This window comes from Anabrus simplex, chromosome 7 (assembly GCF_040414725.1).
Source record: "Anabrus simplex isolate iqAnaSimp1 chromosome 7, ASM4041472v1, whole genome shotgun sequence".
NCBI lineage: Eukaryota > Metazoa > Arthropoda > Insecta > Orthoptera > Tettigoniidae > Anabrus > Anabrus simplex.
Genome location: NC_090271.1, coordinates 242,147,431 through 242,173,781, shown reverse-complemented (window position 1 = coordinate 242,173,781; position 26,351 = coordinate 242,147,431). Strand labels below are relative to the sequence as shown.

The window sequence follows — 26,351 nt, the reverse complement described above, 5'->3', positions numbered from 1 at the left end:
CACCTTAGGAATAAATCAGGTACTTGATTGGAAATGACGTATGAATACTATTGATATATAACTATGTCCTGTAAAATGCATGAGAGGTCATTATACAACTATTACAATATAAGCTGTGGTATACTATTGGCTTAACAATGATTGTAGCAATATTTGAGTCTAAAAAACATAACAATTATTTGAGAAATTATGATATAAGGTGGTTGATTCTTGATATTAAAAGTTATTACAATATGGTTAAAAATCGGAAAGCACATTCCAGTTAATTTTTAAATGGCGTGTTGTTAAAAACTTGAGCAATGTTGAACATTAAAATTTCATTTGGTGATAGTCATTGTTTCTTGAAGTTGATATGTATTAATTTCGCATTTATGTGCGTATAAATTTGAAGAATTTTCATATGGCGTAGTTCATTTTGAGATAGTATTAGTTTGAATGCTGGATGCCGTAGGCCATATTAGAGTTTGTTGTAGATGTCATTGGGCCATCTTCTTTGATATGGTGTTTATGGGAAGAGTTTGGAATTGGTGTAGCTCTTTGTTGGATATGTTGGCGTAAGCCTGCAAGTAAAAAATCGAACATTGTTGTTGTCAATCGGTAGATAGCCAAGTGTGAGATGAAAGTCTGTAATTTAAAATTTTTTTATGGAATTTGTTGAAGAACCATAATTGGAATGAGGGGGCTAATAGTGGAAGGAATGAAAAATGTTGACACTTACCCCTAACTAAGATGTTAACACGTTATGTTGAGATCTTTAGAGCTACTGGCAGCGGCTGAGCTCTTACTTTACGTGTTGTATTTGTAGAGTCTTTGTGGAGGGAGTTGGGCTTGAGAAGGTGTGGCTAAGGGCTTATTGGTTGCGCTTGAGGGGGAGTAAAAAAGGGAGGGGTAAACAATAAAAATAAACTAGTTTTATTTAATACAAATACTTTCAATACAGATCCAAAAATGATTTTTATCACGTGTAACATATCGCTTAGTCGAGAGGTTGTCTCCTTTCACCCAAGTCTTCCCAGCCCAAACTTTGCAACATTTTCTTAACGCTACTCTTTTGTTGGAAACCACCCAGAAAAAATCAAGCTGCTTTCCTTTGGATATTTTTCCAGTTGTCGAATCAAGTAATCCTGGTGATCCGGCCCCATGTTGTATGGGGCAACACATCCACCTGTCACCCCATGGCCCCGGGTTCGATTCGTGGCTGGGTCAGGGTTTTTTAATTGTACATGATTAATACCCCTGGCCTGGGGACTGGGTGTCTGTGTCATCCTTAATGTTCATTTCATTACATTCAACACTTTACACTTCCGCAATTTCCAAATACACGCAGGTTCATAATGTATGGTGCAAAGTAGGGGCAAAAGATCTTCTTAGGTCGATGCCCCGAATAAATAGCATTTGAAAAAAAAAAAAAAATTCTTGTGAGGGTCCCATACACTGGAACCATACTCTAGTTGGTGTCTTACCAGAGACTTATATGCCCTCTCCTTTACATTCTTACTACAACCCCTAAACACCCTCATAACCATGTGCAGAGATCTGTACCCTTTATTTACAATCCCATTTATGAGATTACCCCAAAGAAGATCTTTCCTTATATTAACACCTACGTACTTATAATGATTCCCACAAGGAACTTTCACCCCATCAACGCAGTAATTAAAACCGAGAGGACTTTTCTTATTTGTGAAACTCATAACCTGACTTTTAACCCCGTTTATCATCATACCATTGTGTATAGTCCATCTCACAACATTATCAAGGTCATTTTGCAGTTGCTCACAGTCTTGTAACATTTATCACTCTATACAGGATAATATCATCTGCAAAAAGCCTTATCTCTGATTCTACTTCTTTACTCATATCATATATATATATATATATATATAAAACCATGAAGGTCCAAAAGTACTGCTTTGAGGAATTCCCCTCTTAATTATTCCAAGGCCAGATAAAGCTTTGCCTACTCTAATTCTCTGAGATCTATTTTCTAGAAATATAGCCACCTATTCAGTCACTCTTTTGTCTACCTATTGCACTCATTTTTGCCTGTAGTCTCCAATGATCCACCCTATCATATGCTTTAGACAGGTCAATCACAATACAAACCATTTGACCTCCTGAATCCAATATATCTGCTGTATCTTGCTGGAATCTTACAAGTTGAGATTCAATGGAATAACTGTTCCTAAACCCGAACTGCCATGTATCGAACCAGTTATTAATTTTGCAAACATGTCTAATATAATCAGAAAGAATGCTTTCCCAAGGCTTACATGCAATACATGTTGAACTGACTGGCCTGTAATTTTCAGCTTTATGCCTACCACACTTTCCTTTATACACAGGGGCTACTATAGCAGCTCTCCATTCATATGGTATAGCTCCTTTATGCAAACAATAATCATATAAGTACTTCAGATATTGTACTATATCCCAGCCCATTGTCTTTAGTATATCCCCCAAAACCTAATCAATTCTGGCTGCTTTTCTAGGTTTCAAATTTTGTATCTTACTGTAAATGCCATTGTTATCATAGGTAAATTTTAATACGTTACTTCTTTAGTGTTAGTCACCTCCTCTAACTGGACATTATCACTGTAGCCAACAATGCATACTGCTAACTGAATACTTCTGCCTTTTGAAGATCCTCGCATACACACTCCCCTTGTTCATTAATGGATCCTGGAATGTCCTTCTTGGAACCTGTTTCTGCCTTAAAGTACCTATACATACCCTTCTGTTTTTCACTAAAATTTGGCTGACTGCCAATTATGCTTGCCATCATGTTATCCTTATCTGACCTCTTTGCTAGATTCAATTTCCTAGTAAGTTCCCTCAATTTCGCCTTACTTCCACAGCCACTTCTCTGTTTCTTTACAATTTGCACCTCCTTCTTAGTCTTTACTTCTCTGTTATAATACAATGGGTCTTTACCATTCCTTGTACCTTTAAATGTACAAACCTGTTTTCACATTCCTCAACAATTGCTTTAAACCCATCCCAGAGTCTGTTTACATTTTTATTTACCATTTTCCACCGATCATAGTTACTTTTAAAAACTCCCTCATGACTGTTTTATCAACCATATGGTACTGCCTAATAGTCCTACTTTTAAGACCTTCCTTTCTACCACACTTATTTTTAACTACAACAAGAACAACTTTGTAATCGTTACTACCATCTATTACTTTGGTTTCTCTATAGAGCTCATCTAGTTTTACCAGCACCATGTCCAGAATTTTCTTCCCTCTAGTTGGTTCCATCACTTTCTGAATCAGTTGTCCTTCCCATATTAACTTATTTCTCATTTGTTGGTCATGCTTCCTGTCATTTGCATTACCTTCCCAATTGACATTTGGTAAATTGAGATCTCCCGGTCCAGTCACATTCCTTTCCATATCGTTTTCCACATAGCTGATTATCTTATCAATTAATTGTGAATCAGCATTAGCGCTACCCTTTCCCAGTCTGTAGACATTAAGTTGCCTATTATATTATCTGTAAAAATGAGCCTTACACCTAGAATTTCATATTTTTCATCTTTAACTTTTTTGTAGCTTACAAATTCTTCTTTCACCAGAATGAATACTCCCTCTCCTATCATTCCTATCCTATCTCTATGATACACACTCCAGTTTCATGAGAAAATTTCTGCATCCATTATATCATTTCTCAGTCATGATTCAACTCCTGTTACAATATCTGGTAAGTATATATCTATATAAATAAAATTGTAGGGGTTCCGCTGTCTGTAATTTCTTTTGTCTTGCCAATTTTTCAGATATTTATCCGTTTTAGGTCAACTCAAGACCGAATCGGTGGTTTTTACGTTTCGTGTCTGTTTGTTTGTCTGTTTGTCTGTCTGTTTGTCTGTTCCACCATCACGTCGAAACAGCTGGATAGATCTCAACCAAACTTCATATTTAGAGTATACTCATCCCGGGGAAGGTTTCGATATGCATATCATTTTAAAATCTTTGAATACTCGGGGGGTTTATAGGAAAACCAGAATGGTTTCTCCACCATCACGTCGAAACGGCTGGATAGATGACAACCAAACTTCATATTTAGAGTATACTCATCCTGGGGAAGGTTTCAATATGCATATTATTTTTAAATCTTTGAACAGAGCGGGGGTTTATAGGAAAACTAGAATGGTTTTTCCACCATCACTTCGAAACGGCTGGATAGATCTCAACCAAACTTCATATTTAGAGTATACTCATCCCGGGGAAGGTTCCGATATGCATATCATTTTAAAATCTTTGAATAGACGGGGGGTTTATAGGAAAACCAGAATGGTTTTACTCCATTTTCTCTTATACTATTGATTTTCTGTAAACTTCGTTTACCGTACGTGAAACGTATCTTCATGATAAACAACTTTTGTTATGTTCATAATTTACCTTACTCTTCACATGACGGAGAAATTTACAATGTTCCGCTGGTATCATGCTCTGCATTGAGTGACCGACAGACCGACAACGAACCTACAGTTTACCAAGGCAACGTCTCTGACTGCATGCCAACAGGGAAGTAACGTATTGCCATTTTCCTCATCATGCTTTTAAATTCGTGGTTGTTTCTTGGGTAGAAGGCAAGAGAGGCGTCAGTCGGCCTATCTGCGGGATATTGGCGGAATATCGTTGGATGTTATAACCGCCCTCGAATAGATTAAGTAATAACACCATTAGTCATCTTCTTATTATTTGTTTACCTAAGAATCACTGGACCTAAATTTCTCCTCTATTACCGCTTTATTATATCCATAACTCACACTAGCATAATTTATTGAGGGGCATTTGATTTTCCAATATATTCACTTGGCATTTACATATTTTTTGTTATCCGGCTGTCCTCAGTTATAATCCATTTTCTATTACTTTCAACTTTCTTAACTGTATTATTTTCTTCCTTAATTATGCCGTATGTACGCGAGTGCTACAAACTACTGTATGTATTTCCACCAAGACTCATATTTAGAATACACCTGTCCTTGATAGGTTTTAGGGCAAATATTGTTTCTAAATCCCTGAACTGACTGGGGGTTTATACGAAACCGAAACAGTGATTTTGCACTTCCACAAAATATACACAACCAAACTTAATGGAAATCTACCTACCTTGGTAGAAATTAATTTCTAAACCTTTTTTCTCATTTGCATCATTTCGATACGAGGATTAATAAGGGAGATATCATTAACGGGCCGTTTTTCTGTACAAGTCCCATCGGACTTGACTCACGAGCGGGTGCGTGTAAAGCGTATTCCTTACAACTTGAAAACTACTGAAGACATTCGAATCGAAATTTATATTTAGCATCCACCTGTCCAAAGGTAGGTTTTAAAGGTGAATAACATTTCATGTTCCAGAATGGACTGGCGGTTTATAGGGAACCGAAATGGTGATTTTACTCTTACACAATATATACAGAACAAGACCAACCTGACTGGAAATTGACCAAACGTGATGGAATTCCACCTCTAAACCTTTTTTCCATGTGCATTTTTTCGTCAGGAGGATTAATAAGGGAGATATCATGAATGGTCAGTTTTGCAGGTTAAGTCCAGCGGACATAGCCCAAAAGGTGTTTTACATGGAGCAGATTCCTTATCTATATAAATCAAATCGTAATGACTGTGTGCCTCTACACTGACTATTTTGGCGAAATTTTCGTACAGCTTTCCATTTAAGGGGTAATAATGACCATCTCCATAATTTTTGGTTTAGTTTCCTGAAAGTCCTAATTTTTACCCGCCTCGCCCAAAATCCAGATTGCGGCATAATCTGCCAGAAGAAAAAGAAGATAATTGAAATTTGACAAAATTGTACGTTTTAGCCTGTAATGAATGGAAAACATCCTAGAACTAAGGTTAAGTTATGAGTAAGTTCCCACCTTCCAATACTTATCAATTTCTATATAATAGACTTATTAATTACATAATATAATCCATATAACCTCTAGTACATGTTTCGTTCCGATTATGGAACATCTTCAGCTAAAATTGGTAAAATGGCAAGACAATTAAAATACATTGATGTTAAGATGATACATAAGCTAAAAGATATGATAAAATGGCTCGAAAATTAAAACATATGATAATGATGATGAGATAAAGTTCATTCATGTTGGTTAAAAATACAACAAGTCAGTTTTCCAAATGGCGAATTAAAAACGGCGATAAGGTTCTTCATGTTGGAGGCGTGTACATTTTGTCGATCTTGAAGATAAATTGAAGAATACAGGATTTTCTTATATGTAATTTATCGGGGGAAATCTTGATAAAATAACCGTAGTTGAAGTTGAGTTTGGTAGAATTATTGAAATATGTCTGAAACGAGAAAAGGAGAAGTGAAATAGAAAATATTGAGGAGAAAACCTTGTTAAAAATGTATGTTCGCGAGAAAGAAGGATAATAGAGTTGATTACCTTAAAGACAATCTTGTCGTATTTAACGTCCTCCCTTACGCCGTGTTGTTAACTGACTGAGTCCTGTGTACGTGTGTGAGGTGCTTGCGGTGGGCGGGGAGTATTGGAGGGAGAGGTAAGTGACGTGAGGAGAGCGGGTGAAGTGTTGTGTAGGGTGGAGCTTACTGAGGAGTGGTGTTGTGATAGGCTAGGGGAAACGGACGGAAAGGTAGGGGGACAATTATGTAAGGTGGAGCTGTTCGGAAGGAGGTGTGTTGGTTGTTTGTTGGGATTCTTTTTGATGGTTTTTCTGGATGAGTCTAAATTGGTAGCCTCTTCTAATAATATATTTATGTTTTCCGTAATTTCGTTAACATTCTGGTTGGGATTTCGCTTCTGATCAATTTCAATAAAGATATTTTCAAGGATATTCATTAATTTACCTTTGTTTAGCGTTCGTAGGATGGTTAAGTCCCTTTCAATCGATGTAAAATTGTGTTTATATTCGGTCATGTGAAGACTCATGGCCGAGTACTTCCTGTGTTTTTCGGCATTAATATGTTCTTGATATCTTACTGAGAAATTACGGCCTGTTTGTCCGATATAAGAAGTGGCACAATTTGAGCATTTAAGCCTATATATCCCGGAATTTAAATATTTGTTATTGCTTGCAATGCTTTGGTGATTGAAAATTAACCGTTGATTGTTGTTATTGGTGCGGAAAGCAATATTGAAATTAAATTTCTTAAAAATGTTAGTAATCTGGTAAATATTCCCGTTATTATAAGTAAAGGTGGCGAAGTTCTTCTTTTTATGTTCTTTTACTAGCTGCGTTTGAGGTTTATTCTTCATTTTATTCACTAATCTATCTATGTAGTGTTTTGTGTATCCGTTGCTTATCGCTATTTTATAAATGAGATTAATTTCTTTTTGGAGGTCGTTTTTAGATAAGGGAATGTTGAAGGCTCTGTTTAACATGCTTAAAAAGGAACTCCTTTTATGTGCCTCAGGATGGTATGAATCTTTTCGTATGGTGTTTATAGTTTGAGTCGGTTTTCTAAAGATTGTAAAGGCCAACTTTTCTTCTTTCCTTTCGATTGTTAAATCAAGGAAATTTAGTTTTTTATTGTTCTCGGTTTCTAATGTAAATTTTATGAAAGGGTCTAAACTGTTGATTTGGTCTAATAAATTAGTGCTACTATTGATTTGTTCATCTATAATTGCGAAGATGTCATCGACAAACCTTAGCCAGATAATGATGCCTTTTTCATCGTTTAAAATTTTATGTTTTTCTAAGTGATCCATGTATATTTCAGCAAGGATACCTGACGCTGGAGATCCCATAGGAAGACCACTTTGTTGGTATACTGTGTTATTGAAGGAAAAATAATTATTGTTAAGTGTGAATTCTAGGAGTAACATAAATTCTTCTATTTCATGGTTACTAAGTTTTCTGTGTGTCTTTAAGTTGTTCTTAATTATATTTAGAGTTTCTTTCGTGGGGATCGTAGAATACATATTAGTGACGTCAAAAGAGTTCAAGGTGAAGGATGATTTTAATTTTGTGTTCTTGATAATTTTACAAAATTCTATTGAGTTATTGATTGTGGTTCTGCTTTGGAAAGTATAGTACTTCTTTAGGAAGCTATTGATAAATTTAGAGGTTTTGTAGGTGGGGCTATTTCTGAAGTTAATAATTGGTCTAATGGGTGTGTCAGGTTTATGTATCTTAGGCAAAGCTCTTGCCGTTGGTAGTCTTGGATTCATATTAATTAGGTTTGATATTTCGTTCTCATTAAGGATGAAATTAATGTTTTTAAGTATTTGTTTTAGTTTTCTTTGGACAGAGTTAGTCGGATCTTTTTTAATTTTTGTGAAAGTGTTATCTGAAAAAAATGCTTCGGTTTTTTCTATATATTCTTTTTTATGCATAATAACTGACACATTGCCTTTATCCGCCTTTGTGATTATAAGGTCATTATCTTTTATTTTTTGTTTAAGGCCTTTTATATCTGTAGAAGGTAAATGGGGTGTGTTAACTTTCTGATCTTTAAATAATTCTACAAGTTTCTTTTTGACTTCGAATTTAGTTTCGAGTTGTTGATCTACTGGAAGCTGAGCTATGACCTGTTCTACTTCAGCAATGGTTGTTATGTATTGCTTTTGGTTGTATGGATTAGACCAATTATGTTTGGGTCCTTTGTTGATAATCTGCAATTCTTTGTCCTCGAAAACAACGTCAGTTAGATTCTTAATCGGGGGGTGAAAGGTTGAATTGGGTTCAATGTTAATGGAGGATTCTTTTGACTGATTTATGTTTTTTTGATTTAGAGTAAGACCGTGAAGTTTTTTGTTCAAGATTTCTTGTTTCTTATCCAAGATATTTTGAATTTTTATATCACCATATTTCAAAAAGGAATCCCATTCAATAGGGGCCATAAGGGAGGAAGCTTCTAGATGAGCGTTATATAACTTAGAGTTTAAAAAAGACTTTTTTCTGTACAGAAATTTAATTTCATTTTTGAGCCATAAGTCGTTAGTTTTTTCCTGAGTAGCTTTGTGCCATTTTGTTGTACAAGGTTTTCTCTGTACTGAATTTAGAAATTTAGGAACGAGTTTTTGATGTAAACATTGTTTTAGGAAATTTATGTCTTTGCCAATTTTTGACAATTTAATCTTTAAGTTCAAATAGGTATTTGATTGTTTTTTTGCCTGGTTGGCTAAATTACAGCTAATAAATCTCATGTTTATTCCGTATTGGCTCAACACAACTAAGGTTAAGTTATGAGTAAGTTCCCACCTTCCAATACTTATCAATTTCTATATAATAGACTTATTAATTACATAATATAATCCATATAACCTCTAGTACATGTTTCGTTCCGATTATGGAACATCTTCAGCTAAAATTGGTAAAATGGCAAGACAATTAAAATACATTGATGTTAAGATGATACATAAGCTAAAAGATATGATAAAATGGCTCGAAAATTAAAACATATGATAATGATGATGAGACAAAGTTCATTCATGTTGGTAAAAACTTCTCCTTTTCTCGTTTCAGACATATTTCAATAATTCTACCAAACTCAACTTCAACTACGGTTATTTTATCAAGATTTCCCCCGATAAATTACATATAAGAAAATCCTGTATTCTTCAATTTATCTTCAAGATCGACAAAATGTACACGCCTCCAACATGAAGAACCTTATCGCCGTTTTTAATTCGCCATTTGGAAAACTGACTTGTTGTATTTTTAACCAACATGAATGAACTTTATCTCATCATCATTATCATATGTTTTAATTTTCGAGCCATTTTATCATATCTTTTAGCTTATGTATCATCTTAACATCAATGTATTTTAATTGTCTTGCCATTTTACCAATTTTAGCTGAAGATGTTCCATAATCGGAACGAAACATGTACTAGAGGTTATATGGATTATATTATGTAATTAATAAGTCTATTATATAGAAATTGATAAGTATTGGAAGGTGGGAACTTACTCATAACTTAACCTTAGTTGTGTTGAGCCAATACGGAATAAACATGAGATTTATTAGCTGTAATTTAGCCAACCAGGCAAAAAAACAATCAAATACCTATTTGAACTTAAAGATTAAATTGTCAAAAATTGGCAAAGACATAAATTTCCTAAAACAATGTTTACATCAAAAACTCGTTCCTAAATTTCTAAATTCAGTACAGAGAAAACCTTGTACAACAAAATGGCACAAAGCTACTCAGGAAAAAACTAACGACTTATGGCTCAAAAATGAAATTAAATTTCTGTACAGAAAAAAGTCTTTTTTAAACTCTAAGTTATATAACGCTCATCTAGAAGCTTCCTCCCTTATGGCCCCTATTGAATGGGATTCCTTTTTGAAATATGGTGATATAAAAATTCAAAATATCTTGGATAAGAAACAAGAAATCTTGAACAAAAAACTTCACGGTCTTACTCTAAATCAAAAAAACATAAATCAGTCAAAAGAATCCTCCATTAACATTGAACCCAATTCAACCTTTCACCCCCCGATTAAGAATCTAACTGACGTTGTTTTCGAGGACAAAGAATTGCAGATTATCAACAAAGGACCCAAACATAATTGGTCTAATCCATACAACCAAAAGCAATACATAACAACCATTGCTGAAGTAGAACAGGTCATAGCTCAGCTTCCAGTAGATCAACAACTCGAAACTAAATTCGAAGTCAAAAAGAAACTTGTAGAATTATTTAAAGATCAGAAAGTTAACACACCCCATTTACCTTCTACAGATATAAAAGGCCTTAAACAAAAAATAAAAGATAATGACCTTATAATCACAAAGGCGGATAAAGGCAATGTGTCAGTTATTATGCATAAAAAAGAATATATAGAAAAAACCGAAGCATTTTTTTCAGATAACACTTTCACAAAAATTAAAAAAGATCCGACTAACTCTGTCCAAAGAAAACTAAAACAAATACTTAAAAACATTAATTTCATCCTTAATGAGAACGAAATATCAAACCTAATTAATATGAATCCAAGACTACCAACGGCAAGAGCTTTGCCTAAGATACATAAACCTGACACACCCATTAGACCAATTATTAACTTCAGAAATAGCCCCACCTACAAAACCTCTAAATTTATCAATAGCTTCCTAAAGAAGTACTATACTTTCCAAAGCAGAACCACAATCAATAACTCAATAGAATTTTGTAAAATTATCAAGAACACAAAATTAAAATCATCCTTCACCTTGAACTCTTTTGACGTCACTAATATGTATTCTACGATCCCCACGAAAGAAACTCTAAATATAATTAAGAACAACTTAAAGACACACAGAAAACTTAGTAACCATGAAATAGAAGAATTTATGTTACTCCTAGAATTCACACTTAACAATAATTATTTTTCCTTCAATAACACAGTATACCAACAAAGTGGTCTTCCTATGGGATCTCCAGCGTCAGGTATCCTTGCTGAAATATACATGGATCACTTAGAAAAACATAAAATTTTAAACGATGAAAAAGGCATCATTATCTGGCTAAGGTTTGTCGATGACATCTTCGCAATTATAGATGAACAAATCAATAGTAGCACTAATTTATTAGACCAAATCAACAGTTTAGACCCTTTCATAAAATTTACATTAGAAACCGAGAACAATAAAAAACTAAATTTCCTTGATTTAACAATCGAAAGGAAAGAAGAAAAGTTGGCCTTTACAATCTTTAGAAAACCGACTCAAACTATAAACACCATACGAAAAGATTCATACCATCCTGAGGCACATAAAAGGAGTTCCTTTTTAAGCATGTTAAACAGAGCCTTCAACATTCCCTTATCTAAAAACGACCTCCAAAAAGAAATTAATCTCATTTATAAAATAGCGATAAGCAACGGATACACAAAACACTACATAGATAGATTAGTGAATAAAATGAAGAATAAACCTCAAACGCAGCTAGTAAAAGAACATAAAAAGAAGAACTTCGCCACCTTTACTTATAATAACGGGAATATTTACCAGATTACTAACATTTTTAAGAAATTTAATTTCAATATTGCTTTCCGCACCAATAACAACAATCAACGGTTAATTTTCAATCACCAAAGCATTGCAAGCAATAACAAATATTTAAATTCCGGGATATATAGGCTTAAATGCTCAAATTGTGCCACTTCTTATATCGGACAAACAGGCCGTAATTTCTCAGTAAGATATCAAGAACATATTAATGCCGAAAAACACAGGAAGTACTCGGCCATGAGTCTTCACATGACCGAATATAAACACAATTTTACATCGATTGAAAGGGACTTAACCATCCTACGAACGCTAAACAAAGGTAAATTAATGAATATCCTTGAAAATATTTTTATTGAAATTGATCAGAAGCGAAATCCCAACCAGAATGTTAACGAAATTACGGAAAACATAAATATATTATTAGAAGAGGCTACCAATTTAGACTCATCCAGAAAAACCATCAAAAAGAATCCCAACAAACAACCAACACACCTCCTTCCGAACAGCTCCACCTTACATAATTGTCCCCCTACCTTTCCGTCCGTTTCCCCTAGCCTATCACAACACCACTCCTCAGTAAGCTCCACCCTACACAACACTTCACCCGCTCTCCTCACGTCACTTACCTCTCCCTCCAATACTCCCCGCCCACCGCAAGCACCTCACACACGTACACAGGACTCAGTCAGTTAACAACACGGCGTAAGGGAGGACGTTAAATACGACAAGATTGTCTTTAAGGTAATCAACTCTATTATCCTTCTTTCTCGCGAACATACATTTTTAACAAGGTTTTCTCCTCAATATTTTCTATTTCACTTCTCCTTTTCTCGTTTCAGACATATTTCAATAATTCTACCAAACTCAACTTCAACTACGGTTATTTTATCAAGATTTCCCCCGATAAATTACATATAAGAAAATCCTGTATTCTTCAATTTATCTTCAAGATCGACAAAATGTACACGCCTCCAACATGAAGAACCTTATCGCCGTTTTTAATTCGCCATTTGGAAAACTGACTTGTTGTATTTTTAACCAACATGAATGAACTTTATCTCATCATCATTATCATATGTTTTAATTTTCGAGCCATTTTATCATATCTTTTAGCTTATGTATCATCTTAACATCAATGTATTTTAATTGTCTTGCCATTTTACCAATTTTAGCTGAAGATGTTCCATAATCGGAACGAAACATGTACTAGAGGTTATATGGATTATATTATGTAATTAATAAGTCTATTATATAGAAATTGATAAGTATTGGAAGGTGGGAACTTACTCATAACTTAACCTTAGTTGTGTTGAGCCAATACGGAATAAACATGAGATTTATTAGCTGAAACATCCTAGATCATTAAATTTTTCACTTTTTATCCCCGAAGAATATTGAAATATGCAGGCAATTTTAATGATGGTGCAGACCTTCGGAAATTCCTATCACATAACGGATTGCACAATCTCCGTTCAATTTGGAATGATCTACAACCTTGGTCTTATGACTTTTTGCCATATCTGTATCCCTTTTACGTTTGATTTTTCTCTACTAATCGATGTTAAGTCAATTTGGAATTTTCACATGCATAATTCATACTTTCAATTACTTATATGAAATACACAATCATAATACTCTTCACGAAAATTGGCCCACCCAGTAGGCATGTGTGAGCCAAATGCTATATATGTAGCTGTCACATAATTATCCGAAAAGTAATGTAATGTGAGATAATCTTACAAAACCTTTACCCTGTTCCACGTTTCTAACTCAATCTGACCCAAGAAAAGATGACATATCATAGGACCAGCCATTTAGGCCACTAAATCCGGCGTGTCTTATGGTATAATCCTTTGTCGACATGACGTACGTTTAGTAGCAGTTAATCTGTAAATGAAGGTCTTCAATATTGTAAACACGCATATACTTTCGTATGTCGATCTATATATATTCACTGATGTCGATTTTTAGCGATCGAGAAAGGGTGGGTCTGATATTGTAATCAGTACTCCCCACACCGACTTTGACTGGCAGTAGGAAAGGGTTCCTTCTCCAACTCCTGTGTGTCATTAGTAAGGAAGGCCTACAATTGTAATGAATAGTTTCCTTCTCGATTTGACTTGCAGAAGGCAAGTGAGCATGCAGTTTTGTTTAAAACTCCCCTACCCGATTGTGTTTGGCAGTAGGCAAGGGTGCCCACCATTATAAACAAATTTCCTCATCTAAAATGTGACTGGCATTAGGCATAGTGGCCTGCTATTTTGATGGAAACTCACCAACTTGGTGTGACTGGCAGTAAGCTGGCTGGCAGTAGGAAAATGGGCCTGGCATTATAATGATAACTGCACAACTCAATTTCGAGTGATAGTAGGGTAATTGCCTACCATTATAATAGAAACTCCTCAAATGTAATCTGTCTGGAAGTAGGAAAGGGGGGCTGCCATTTTAACGAAAACTCCCCAAATCGATTCTGTCCGCGTAGTAGGCAATGGGGCCTGCAATTATAATGTAAACTTCCCAACTCGAATGTGAATGTCAGTAGGCAAGTGAGCCTGCCATTATATCACAAATCCGTAACAAACACTTTACATTGGAAACAACGTATGGGGACCTCCCCTTGCACTTTCTCGGATAACGCAAAGAGACATGCAATTTTAAAACAATCTTATTTACTGCATGTACACTATTTACTTCGATATTCGAATACAATGTAGAATACCGTAGCGAAGCACGGGTACATTCGCTAGTATCTATTAAATCCTTTCTGTATGATACTTCTACAGTTCAACACTAACATTTTTTTGTCATCCCTACTTGACTTCCAGGTCCCTGTATTCTTATCACCGCTCCCTAGACCACCCATCTTCCTTGAATGTACCTCCCTATAACCCTTCTAAACAAACTTCCTAACTTATACATGCCACTGTGGTTTAAGTGAAGGCCATCTGAGTGCAGATCCTCATTTCCTACTCACTGAACTTGATAGCTGTGGCCAGTATCCAGTATTCGGGAGATACTGGGTTTGAACCCCACTGTTGGCAGCCCTGAAGATGGTTTTCTGTGGTTTCCCATTTTCACACCAGGCAAATGCTGGGGCTGTACCTTAATTAAGGCCACAGCCACTTCCTTCCCAATCCTAGCCCTTTCCTGTCCCATCGTTGCCATAAGACCTATCTGTGTCAGTGCGACGTAAAACAAGTAGCAAATATCTCCAACCCATCCATTAGGATCTAGAAATCTCACTCCCAGTTACCCACATACGCACTACATAGTCTCATTTAAATCCCCAATCACCTTCCGGTCAAAATCCCTCCTATACATTATTCCACTGATAACAATCTCTGCTTCCTTAAATTTCACCCCTGCTGCATTTAGCAGATCCCTTTACCTGCTTGCCTTATGTTGTTGGTACCAATGTGAAACACTATCACTTTCTCCTTTCCCTTCTCCTTCTCTTCTACTTTCCTCAACATCTGCCTCAACCTAACTCCTGGATAACACTCTACCCTGGTTCTCTTTCCTCTACACACTTTCCCCAACGTCTAACAATGGAATCCATCATGGCCAGAGCCTCAGCCCTACCCACCTCATTTGATCCCCTCCCCTCTTGGTCAGCCCCATCTTTCCTGACAGCTGCAGAACCTACTTCCTCCTCCCTTTCCTCCCTGTCATGACCCTGTTTCACCTGCCTTTTCCTATCCTCTACTCCACATGGGTGCAGCCACAGCAGAGCGGAAGGAGCAGACAAGGGGCACTTCAGTCAGTGCTTCCACCTCCCTGAATGCTTTATTTTATATCAATAATACATTGCACTTGAACAGTCAGGCTGCAAAACTGTCCAAAGAACTCGTACACAATTAACATACAATGCAAAACATAATGATCAAAGGCAGTCTGATTCTGGACCTAGGAAAAAAAAAAAAAAAAGTCCTCTATAACCATTCAAATGTTACATTGTCATGGTCCAACCATGAGTTTTATGTTCCCTGAACCTGGACTGAGAGAAGGAAGTATACAGTAATTGTGACAGATGATATTATGAGAAACAAATGGAGGTACATAAAGGAATATATTGTTATTTACTGATGATATTATGATTTAGAGAAATGATGAGAGAAGAGAAGTGAATAACAGCATGATGTAGCAAATGAGAAGACTGGATAATAGAGAATAAGAATCAGTGACAATGGTGATGGCAGATTTAAAAGATTGAACAAAATAATTTGCAAAGGTAATGAAAAACCTGGCTGTCTGATATAAAGTGCCTTTGGGAGTGGCGAGCCAACCGTCATAATAGTCCATATGAAGCACCAAAGTGGATTAGGACAAAGAGCTAAGAAGTATTTCCAAAAAGGTGTGAGAAGTAGATGGAGGTCAATGATACACTGCCTGACAGGAGTTCCCTGGATAAGGCTGACTGAGGAAGAAAACAAAGATAATGAAATTGTGGAGTACTTAAAGTACAGGTAGGGCCTAATGAATTAATAGAAAATTCTAAGACTACATATGAAAATCAATAGTAGGATACAGCTTAGGATGTGAAAACTACTCATATACCAGTGAAGGCTAAGGAAATAACGTACAGAGAATATTACATACATATTATTAAATATGCACCCGAGACCTGGTCAGAGAAAAAGAAGGATGAAAATTGAATACAAGCAGCTGAAAAGCATGCTGGAGAAGATGAAAAGAGATACAGTGCAAAGTAAAGAAATACAGAAAAATTTAAAGTTGAAAAATCAAAAGAAAATAGACTGTGATGATTTGGATTTATTAAACAGAACATATGGAAAAGGAAAAAGAAACATAAATAAAAAAAGCAAAGGAGAAAAGAGCTATAAAATAATTTTGTGTGGCTATTTCTAGCCAAGTGCAGCCCTTATAAGGCAGACCCTCTGATGATGGTGGACGGCATCTGCCATGTGTAAGTAACCGCGTGTTATGTGTGGTATATGAGTTACAGGGATGTTGGGGACAGCACAAACACCCAGCCCCTGAGCCACTGGAGTTAACCAATGAAAGTTAAAATCCCCGACCCAGCTGGGAATTGAACCCGGGACCCTCGGAACTGAAAGCCAGTACGCTGGCCATTCAGCCAATGAGTCAGACAAGGAAAGTGCTGATGAGGATTTATTACAATGGACGGTCCTGGTTAAGGACAACATTAAGCAAAGGTGCTTGGACTGCAATACAGTAATGAATGAGATATAAAATGGAGAGGGATAAAGGAAAATGGTAATGATGATGATGAAGAAAATTACCCCTGTAATTAAATCTTGTAAGCAAATGAGTAATTGATAAATGATAAAATATTATTAGTTCTCAAATCTAAATGCTTGTAGATAGAAAGAACACAGTATTGGAAGAGTGAGCCACAGAAAAAGGAGACATTCATATAGGTAGACTCTTGCCTCATGAAAGTTGAATCACTATGAAGTATACTCACTGGACATGTCTAGCCAGACTCGTATCTCACTCTGATCGAAGGTCTCTTCATCGGCTTCCCGACCGAGAATCATTCGTGCAACTAAAGCATCTGTGAAGTTCTCCGTGAAGTACAGTACCCCCCAAGCTTCTCCATTCTTCACAGCTGTTAATGCACTATCTGGATATTCATAATAATCCTACAAAGAAAAATAATAATGTTATACACCAGACATCAAAATTGAAACACATAAAACTTCTAACTGCAATTGCAATACAGTTCCAGAAATGAAGACCTGACTTTTTGTTTAGTTGTTGGGACATTGTTCAACCTGTGGAACAATACAATTTACTGAAATAAAATAGTTTGCAACAGCATAATTGTCTAACTAACACAGTGGATATAATTAAAAATGTATGTTGTAATAACAGTATCTTTTGAATGCAGACATTTTATTTTAATTTCCTTCACTTGTATCTCTGTTTTGTTTTGCAACATAATTATCCTCAGCAGCATTTTAAAATTTTAAGATGGAATATAAGTTCTGAAAGCCATTTTAGACTAAATGAGTTAGACAATGTTGCTGATATAGACTGTATTTTAATTGAATAAATTGCACCATAGTCATCAGCACTACATAAGAGAATGGTTTAATTTTTTAAATGATAAATGTGGAACAATGATGGAGGACTGTTGATTTAAGGCACAGAATACAAGATTATCAGCCTTATTTCATAGAGGACTTGTAAAACTTAACCTTTTCACTCCATCGAAGCAAGAATGGATGCGTGGCCTTGGGGTCGAGTGCCTACAACAGTCGGCCATGACCGATGTATGGGATATATATATATTTTTTTACAAGTTGCTTTACGTCACACCGACACAGATAGGTCTCATGGCGACGATGGGATATGGAAAGGCCTGGGAGTTGGAAGGAAGCGGCCGTGGCCTTAATTAAGGTACAGCCCTAGCATTTGCCTGGTGTGAAAATGGGAAACCACGGAAAACCACTTCAGGGCTGCCGACAGTGGGATTCAAACCCACTATCTCCCGGATGCAAGCTCACAGCCGCGCGCCTCTAGCCGCACGGCCAACTCGCCCGGTGGGGGATATTTTCTGCTCTCCGCTATTTTGTTCGCATTTGTTCACGTTGTTAAAACATGGCAGGTTGACTATTTACAAAAAGAAGTACAGTCAAATATCCTTGTGCATATATTAGTCATATTCATTCATACAAGACTTCCCACCCTACTTTGAGATCTGTGGGTATGGACACAGCATTAGCAGAGTTAAATCTTTCCTGACTTCATTTTGTTCAAAGTCACTACCCAATTTGAGTGTAAGAGCTTCATCATAGGTATACAGTTTCTCATGCATTAAATACAGTATGTGGTACCACAATGCGCTGAAGATATCTATAGAAGTGTTAATATGTCGACGGTAAACAGTAATTATGTGGCAGATGATGGGTGTGAAGGTCACTCGAACCCTTACCTTATAACTGATTGCTCCTGACATCTGGTGACTCTACTAGAAACTACAGACTCACAAGACAGCCGCTAGATATCACGAAGGTTTGAATTTCCCAAGCAGTCTACTATAGCAAAGTACAGAAAAGCCAAACAACATACAGCTGCTATAGGAGTCCACCGGCTACCTGGCACAGTTCTCTCGTGACTGCTACAAAAGTCCACCAGCTACCCAGCAAGGTTCTCTCTCGACTGCTACAGCACTCCACTGAGAAAGTTAACTGATCTAAAGAAACAAAGTAAAATTACGACAGTTATGTACTGTAGTGCAGATGCCTTTGCAGGCCAGACCTTGTGTTTAAAGTGCACTAAGTCTTCTGGTATGGGCTCGAGCAATTTTGTTACTTTCATTGACCTGTCTCAGTCTTACCCTTGGCTTTGACAAAATGAAAGTGACTGAGATATGAGCGATGCTAATAATGCCATTCCTTATGCAGCCAGTCCCTGCTATGAATGGTGTGAAAATGTTGCTCATAGGGTCAGTTGGTGCATGCATTTCAGTGGGCATGGCAGACTGATATATAAAAGCAACTTTTGGCTCAGTGAGGAAAGCAACGGGAAACTACCTCACTCCTCATTTCCCTAGTACACCTCTTTAGTGATGTCTAGGCCATCTATGACAGCTAATGGTGGAGCTGTTGAGGATCTGACCAGCCTTTGGGCTGAGGACTGAACATACATACATGTAGTGCAATTATAAGAAATAAATGCAATATATCAAGTAAACAATATTACATAAGTCTTGGGATTAGTTTCAGCCACTTAGTGGCGATATTCAGCCAAAAGAAAATTAAATGGATCATGTTATAACTAAAACAATGTATATAGGATAAAGACAATGTTGCAGGAACAATTATAACATTAAAATACTTATAACTACAAAAATTATGGTTGTGATCTTCTTGTCATAATATGATGTCTTTAAGTTGGGTTAGAACCTCAGGCAATGAAGTAAATCTCTAGAGTGAAATATACAGGACAAGTAATGTCTGATGTAGAACAAAACACTGACATGCGAGAGGAAGCAGGCAAGTAGGGATGTGCCACTCGATCGCCTGCTCGAGCAGGCTCGATTGTTGACATCACAAACTGGTGTGTTGATCTTGGTCGAGCAAGATCAATCATCATCATCATTGTACAGTTCCAGTTTCCCGGGTACTGTTTCGAGCAAGATCAAGCAGCACAGAATTCCCTCGTGACGTAGGCTTTTATGCACTTCCGTCTTCACTCATTCTCTTTGCTCTTTGGTCTTCACATTCCAGCACTACATTGTAGTAAAGTAATTAGTGATAGCGACCATTCTACAGAAATACAGACGTACCGTAGGTCGTAATGGACGCATCAGTTTATTAAACCCATATGTGCCCAGAATTACTTTTTGTTATCAAATTGAATTGACTGCTCGACATGAAGATGAGCTCTGTATAGTGACAATATTTGTGTAGTTTTCCTGTGGTTACTTGGTCGCTACTTCCATTTCTGGTTCTTCTGATCATTGAATGTATCATTTTAATAACATATTCTTTTCAGTTTTATTATAATGCTATGATATTTACTATTTCTCCTTCAGGAAGACGTGTTTATATACAATACACCATTGGTATGATGGGACCTTCAATATTTAATTTGTATCCATTCAATTTATAATTATTTTGCTGCTATATATGCTAATTAGGGAAAGGAGGGAGAATAATAATAACAATAAGGAAATTGGAACAGAACTGAAATCCTGAGTCTGATATAACTGAACTTTCAGGATTTATTAAATTACATCTCACAATCTGTAGATATTGCATGTTGCGAAAATATCACTGGACACATAGGGCTGGTATTATGTTCTTGTAATTCTAGTGTATTATTCTTTAATAATTCCACATATTTTGATATAACTTATTTAATGACCATGAACATGCAGTCCTTGACATCATTAAATACATTCTTTCTGAAAAATAAATCCTAGGAAGTATTTATCATGCAAAGCAACGTAACATTTCATAGATAACATTTAGTTCCCAGAGATTTACCAAGGATGCATGTGGTTCTCTTCATCTGGGTGACTGCAATATGGCTCCTTTCATCAAATCGGCCTCCTCTGTAGCTCAGGGAGCAAGCCAGCCTCTCGCTGCTTGATTCTGTTCTTTGTCATTTCCACACTTGTAATTCTCATTGTTTTCGTAGTTATTGTGATGGCACAGGTACTAAAAGACTACTTCATACGTTTTTAATATCAGTATTGTTGTCATGTCCAAGGACACGAACCTGCATTAAGTAGCATTACGTAATTTAAGTAGTACACAGTATAGAGTGGTTACCTTGGAAACTCAATCCATGGGCCTGTGCTAACTAAACAGCCATGTGTTGGGGTGAAAAAGAATGAAGTAGAAACAGAGTCTTGTGAGGTCAGAAGGTCTTATGAATAAGTCAATACAGGCAATCTAAATAATCACGTTCCAATGTTTGGAATAGCAAGTGAAGGGGTAGTTTGAAGTGTCCTATAACTAAAGTAATGGGCCACCCCAATCAAATATAATGAGACGGAGAGTCATGTTTATGATAACAAGTATTAGAAAAGTGGGAGTCAGGTTATGAAGATAAGTGTTAAGAGGCGAGTAGTCATGTTTATGAAAATGAGAATTGCTATGTGTACAAGAGGGGGAGTTGCGATACATGGGGGAGGTGGTAGAGCCAATAGAGAGCCGGAACGGCCTTAGCTAAGAGTAGGGGATACTCTCATATTAATTGCTAGTTTCTTTAAATATGAATGTAAATGAAGGAACAAGCATCTTTTTGGAGTCTTCATCCAGGGCAGACTTGCCTTCCGCTCACATCAGGGAATCGCGATAGATTCCAAAGAGATGTTGCTACTCACAATATTTATTAGTAGATCAAGTTTGGAGGGTGTTGCTAACACATGGTATTCATCCTTCATACTCTGATTCATGACGTAAGCCCTAGTTCTTCTGGTTTTATCGTAGTTGGCAACTTAAAGCTTGAGGAATCTCTTTGAGAGTCCACGATGATCTGTTTTTACATCACTTTAGCATTTCAGTGGTACTCTAATATTTTAGAGTCCATTTGCATTTATTTGGGATAGCCGTTCTGAGGAGGGCTAATTCCAGTATGTCACACTAAGTGACCGACTTTAATTGTACGTGTATATTCTTTGTACAGAGGAAATCATACGAGTTTCAACTCTTAACAACCAACTTACCTAACGCCTATAAATTACCATCTTCACTCCCTTTCGTTTTTAGTACTGTGGTTAGCCATCAGGTGATTCCACTCACTGCTCAGCATTTCACCTGTTGCTGGGGATATGACACTGTAAAATGTTCCAAAAATGCATCACTGGGCATATATGGAGGCATGATGGCTATAGAAATAGTTTTAGAGGAGCATACATTGTTGAGGTAGAAACGTAATAAGTTGTCTGTGCTTACAGTCATATTTTCACCTTGTGTATCGGTCACTTGCAGTAGACATGATGTCTGCCCAGAAATGTTCGTGGACAGGGGAGTATTTATAATACCAACATAAATGGTCCGTTATTGGACATTATAAATTTTCCAGCTAACTCATTCTTGGTTGCCAGCATTTCACCCTTGTGTGCTAGGGTGGGCTCATCAGTTGGTACCTAGCACACCTACCAAAACGCATGGCTAGTGCATACCGTGGAGGCCACTGCGTAGGCTTCCTGAAGCCACCAGCAGTGAGTTAGCTGGAAAATTTATAATGTCCAATAACTGACCATTTATATTGGTATTATAAATTTACTCATTTGGGACAAATATTTCAGATTCCCTATGGGAATCAACATCTATATCATCTGATAGCCAAGCAGGCATCAATTTTTGGTAGTGAAATAAAGTCTCTCATAGTGCATTGACACTGCTGGTGGCTTCAGGTAGCCTATGCAGTGACCTCCACGGTATGCACTAGCCATGCGTCTTGGTAGGTGTGCTAGGTACCAACTGATGAGCCCACCCTAGCACACGAGGGTGAAACGCTGGCAACCAAGAATGAGTTAGCTGGAAAATTTATAATGTCCAATAACGGACCATTTATATTGGTATTATAAATTTACTCATTTGGGACAAATATTTCAGATTCCCTATGGGAATCAACATCTATATTAGGGGAGTATTTCTCTGAGGAACCCCAGAAGAAAGTGGTATGTCGAATCTGTAGTAGAGATTTCAAGTTTGAAAGCCGAAACACTTCATCCATGATATGTCACCTAAAGCAGTACAATATACTTCCTCCTACAACCAGGTTGAATGAACCATCAAGGGAACATCAAGTACATGTTGACTCATTGGTGAATGTGCTATCGCATGCTGAGGATGACGAACCTGGACCCGCCACCAAATACGCTGGCAAGTTTGAATAGAAAGAAAATAACTATGTTTGTAGTCTAATACCTATCTATTTAAAATTATTTTATTAGACCTACAAAAGTTACATACGTTTAACATATTCAGTATAGTACAGAACAGACCAGTTTCAGTTTCTACTGACTCCAGACGATGGATGACATAATGTTAAGAAAGTAATGTGGATAAAATTGTTGGGTTAAAACAATACTGTTGGTCGATAGTAGCAGTATCATAACGGAAATATGTTTTGGTTTTTTCAGATAACGACCATAGACAATTGCAATTAAACGATGCCTTAGTTGCTATGGTAGCTAAGGATTTTCAGCCATTATCCATAGTAGATGATGCTGGGTTTAGGCAATTTGTAAGCCTCTTGGACCTAAAGTACTGCATTTCATCACAAAAGAAACTGCAGCCTGGTTGAGGAAAAATATAAACAGCAGCGTAAGGAAGTGGAAACCAAACTAAGTCCAGCTCATACTGTCTCTCTGTCAACGGACATGTGGACGTTATGCTCCACTGAATTGTTTTTAGCAGTGACTTGGCACTGTCTCGACGAATCGTGCGTATTCCTCACGATGGCCTTTCAAGCTTCCCAGATAATCACATGTCTGTGCATATTTCTGAAGCTCTGTCTGAAATAATGGATATGTGGAACATCACAACTAAAGTAACGTCCATCATCACGAATAATGCCCTAAACATGAAAGGTGCTGTAAGGAGTCTTCCACAGGTTCAACATTTGCCCTGTTTCAACCATACACTAAATTTAATTGTCAAGGATGCTTTGAACAACAACCCTATGATGTTAATGCTCAGGGAGAAAGCTTGCAGAATTGTCAGCTATTATAGATCTAGCACCCCAGCAAACAAAAACCTCAAACTTGTTCTGAAGCAGCTAGGGAAACCATGTCACAAGTTAGTGCAAGAAGTAGACACCAGATGGAATAGTACCTATGCCATGTTTCTCAGATTGCATGAACAGAAGGAGTGTATTGCAGCATCCTTAGCAAAGCTACATGTAGGACCCGATTCTTTGTCACAAGATGAGTGGAATGTCATGTCAAGAGCGCTCCTGTATCTTGCACCTATTGAAAGTGTAGTACATGATATGTCATCAGAGAAGAATGTGTCACTGTCTAAAATCATACCCCTTAATCGACTCCTGCAGTTAGAATTTCAGAATACAGAAGTTGTTTCTGATGACCCTGTGGACAAGCTGCGGTATGAACTGGTGAGAAACTTACGGGGATGCTTTGAATTTGTTGAAGACGTCAAACATATGGCACTGGCAACAATTCTGGACCCACGATTTACGTACTTAGCCTTCATTAGTGCTGCTAAGGCAAATGAGCAAGTGAAGAAACTTCAATTAGAAAGTGTCACACTAATTCAGATGGAACAAACCACCCATTCTACCACACAGCCATCTCCCGTATCCAAGATCAACCAGGACATTTTGGCTGAGGCTAGTACTAGTAATAGTAGTGTGGGTATATCAAGCCAGTCGCTCTGGGGATTTTGACAAGGAACTTCACAAACAAAACTCCCTGCATGTACCAAGCGTTGACGATACTATAGAAGTTCAGAGATACCTGGGAGAAGCCTATCTTCCTCAATTAGCTGATCCATGCGATTATTGGCACACGAATGAGACAAAGCATCCACACTTAGCAATGCTGGCTAAGAAATATTTGACGATTGCTACTTCTGTATTGTCAGAGCACATATTTTCAAAGACTGGTCTAATACTTACCAAGCAACGCAGTCGACTGAAAGGAAGTGTAGTAGATAAGCTCGTCTTTTCAAATTCAAATGTTGATTTTGGTAAAATGACACTGCAGTAATTCTAACAACACAGGATGCAAAACGTTGCTTCTTTTTTTGTTTATATCTTTGTTTGATGTTTGCTTTACTGTACTATTTTGTAATTTTGATGGTTATCTTTTTCATTATATATTAAATACTCTCTCATTGTAAGTGAGCCTAACATATAAGATTCTGTTTATGGTATGTGCTATTTGTTTTCTGCTATCTCAGCTGGCTGTGCTAAGCATAACATATTTTTCAAAGTCCCTGTCGACTTTTCTTTTGATTTTTAATTTATATAATTTATTTCTCTAGGGCTATGGTTTAGTGGTGTTAATGCCATAATATTCTGTCTTACTTATATTATTTCATCTTATCAAATATTGAGTTGTATTCTTTTAAATATTAAATCTGGTGATCACCAAATAAGTTAATTTCAAATAGTATTTTCTCGTCATTTCGGTTGTAATGTTTTGGATCTTAAAATTACTAATTGCTTACTTACATACTATGCCTTATTATTTCTCAGGTGATAATATTACTCTAGGATAGCAACCATATAATCCATATAATGCTCTGTTGTATAATGGATTCATTTATTCCATTAATAATATTAATTATATAACATAATCATTATAAATATTATTCGCATGGTATGAAATGTAACAAGCTATCTCTTAAATTGCCGAAGGAGAATATATTTTGTTCACTTGTGTTCCTGTACACACATTGGTTTCATTTCATTAGTATTGAAAGAGCAAAGAAGATTGCCACGCATCTGATTTAATACAAGATCTCTCATGGATGGCGGGCCATACTTCTGCTCAAGTACTGCTGACCTACATCAGGTTGTGACGTCATCAGCTCAAGCTGCGCTCAAGCCCATCCCTGAAGGCAGGCCGTGGAAACAAAAGAATGGATAGGGAACAAAACGTTTTGTTTCTATGAACTGCCTGCTTCCTCTTGCATATCAGTGTTTTCTTCTACATTAAACATTACATATCCTGTATATTTCAGTCTAGAGATTTACTTCATTGCCTGAGGTCCTAACCCAACTTAAAGACATCATATTATGTTGAGAAGATCACAACCATAATTTTTGTTGTTATATGTGTTTTAATGTTATAATTATTCCTGCAACATTGTCTTTATCTTATATACATTGTTTCAGGTATCACATGATCTGTTTAATTTTATTTTGGCTGAAGATGGCCACTAAGAGGCTGAAACTAGTCCCAAGACTTATATAATATTGTTTATTT

The 26,351-nt window shown here is 36.7% G+C and overlaps 1 protein-coding gene and 1 long non-coding RNA gene across 2 annotated transcripts in view; one reads left to right on the top strand and one right to left on the bottom strand.

Moving 5' to 3' along the window:
• The window catches only part of snu (snustorr), a 416,698-nt gene that overhangs the window by 25,713 nt on the left and 364,634 nt on the right, over positions 1-26,351 (bottom strand). Inside the window, exon 11 of the mRNA XM_067151642.2 lies at positions 17,397-17,574. Coding sequence (XP_067007743.1) covers positions 17,397-17,574 — 178 coding nt within the window. The remainder of the gene's footprint in view (positions 1-17,396; positions 17,575-26,351) is intronic.
• The window catches only part of LOC136877526 (uncharacterized), a 53,147-nt gene that overhangs the window by 21,248 nt on the left and 5,548 nt on the right, over positions 1-26,351 (top strand). The gene's annotated exons all lie outside the window — the stretch shown is intronic.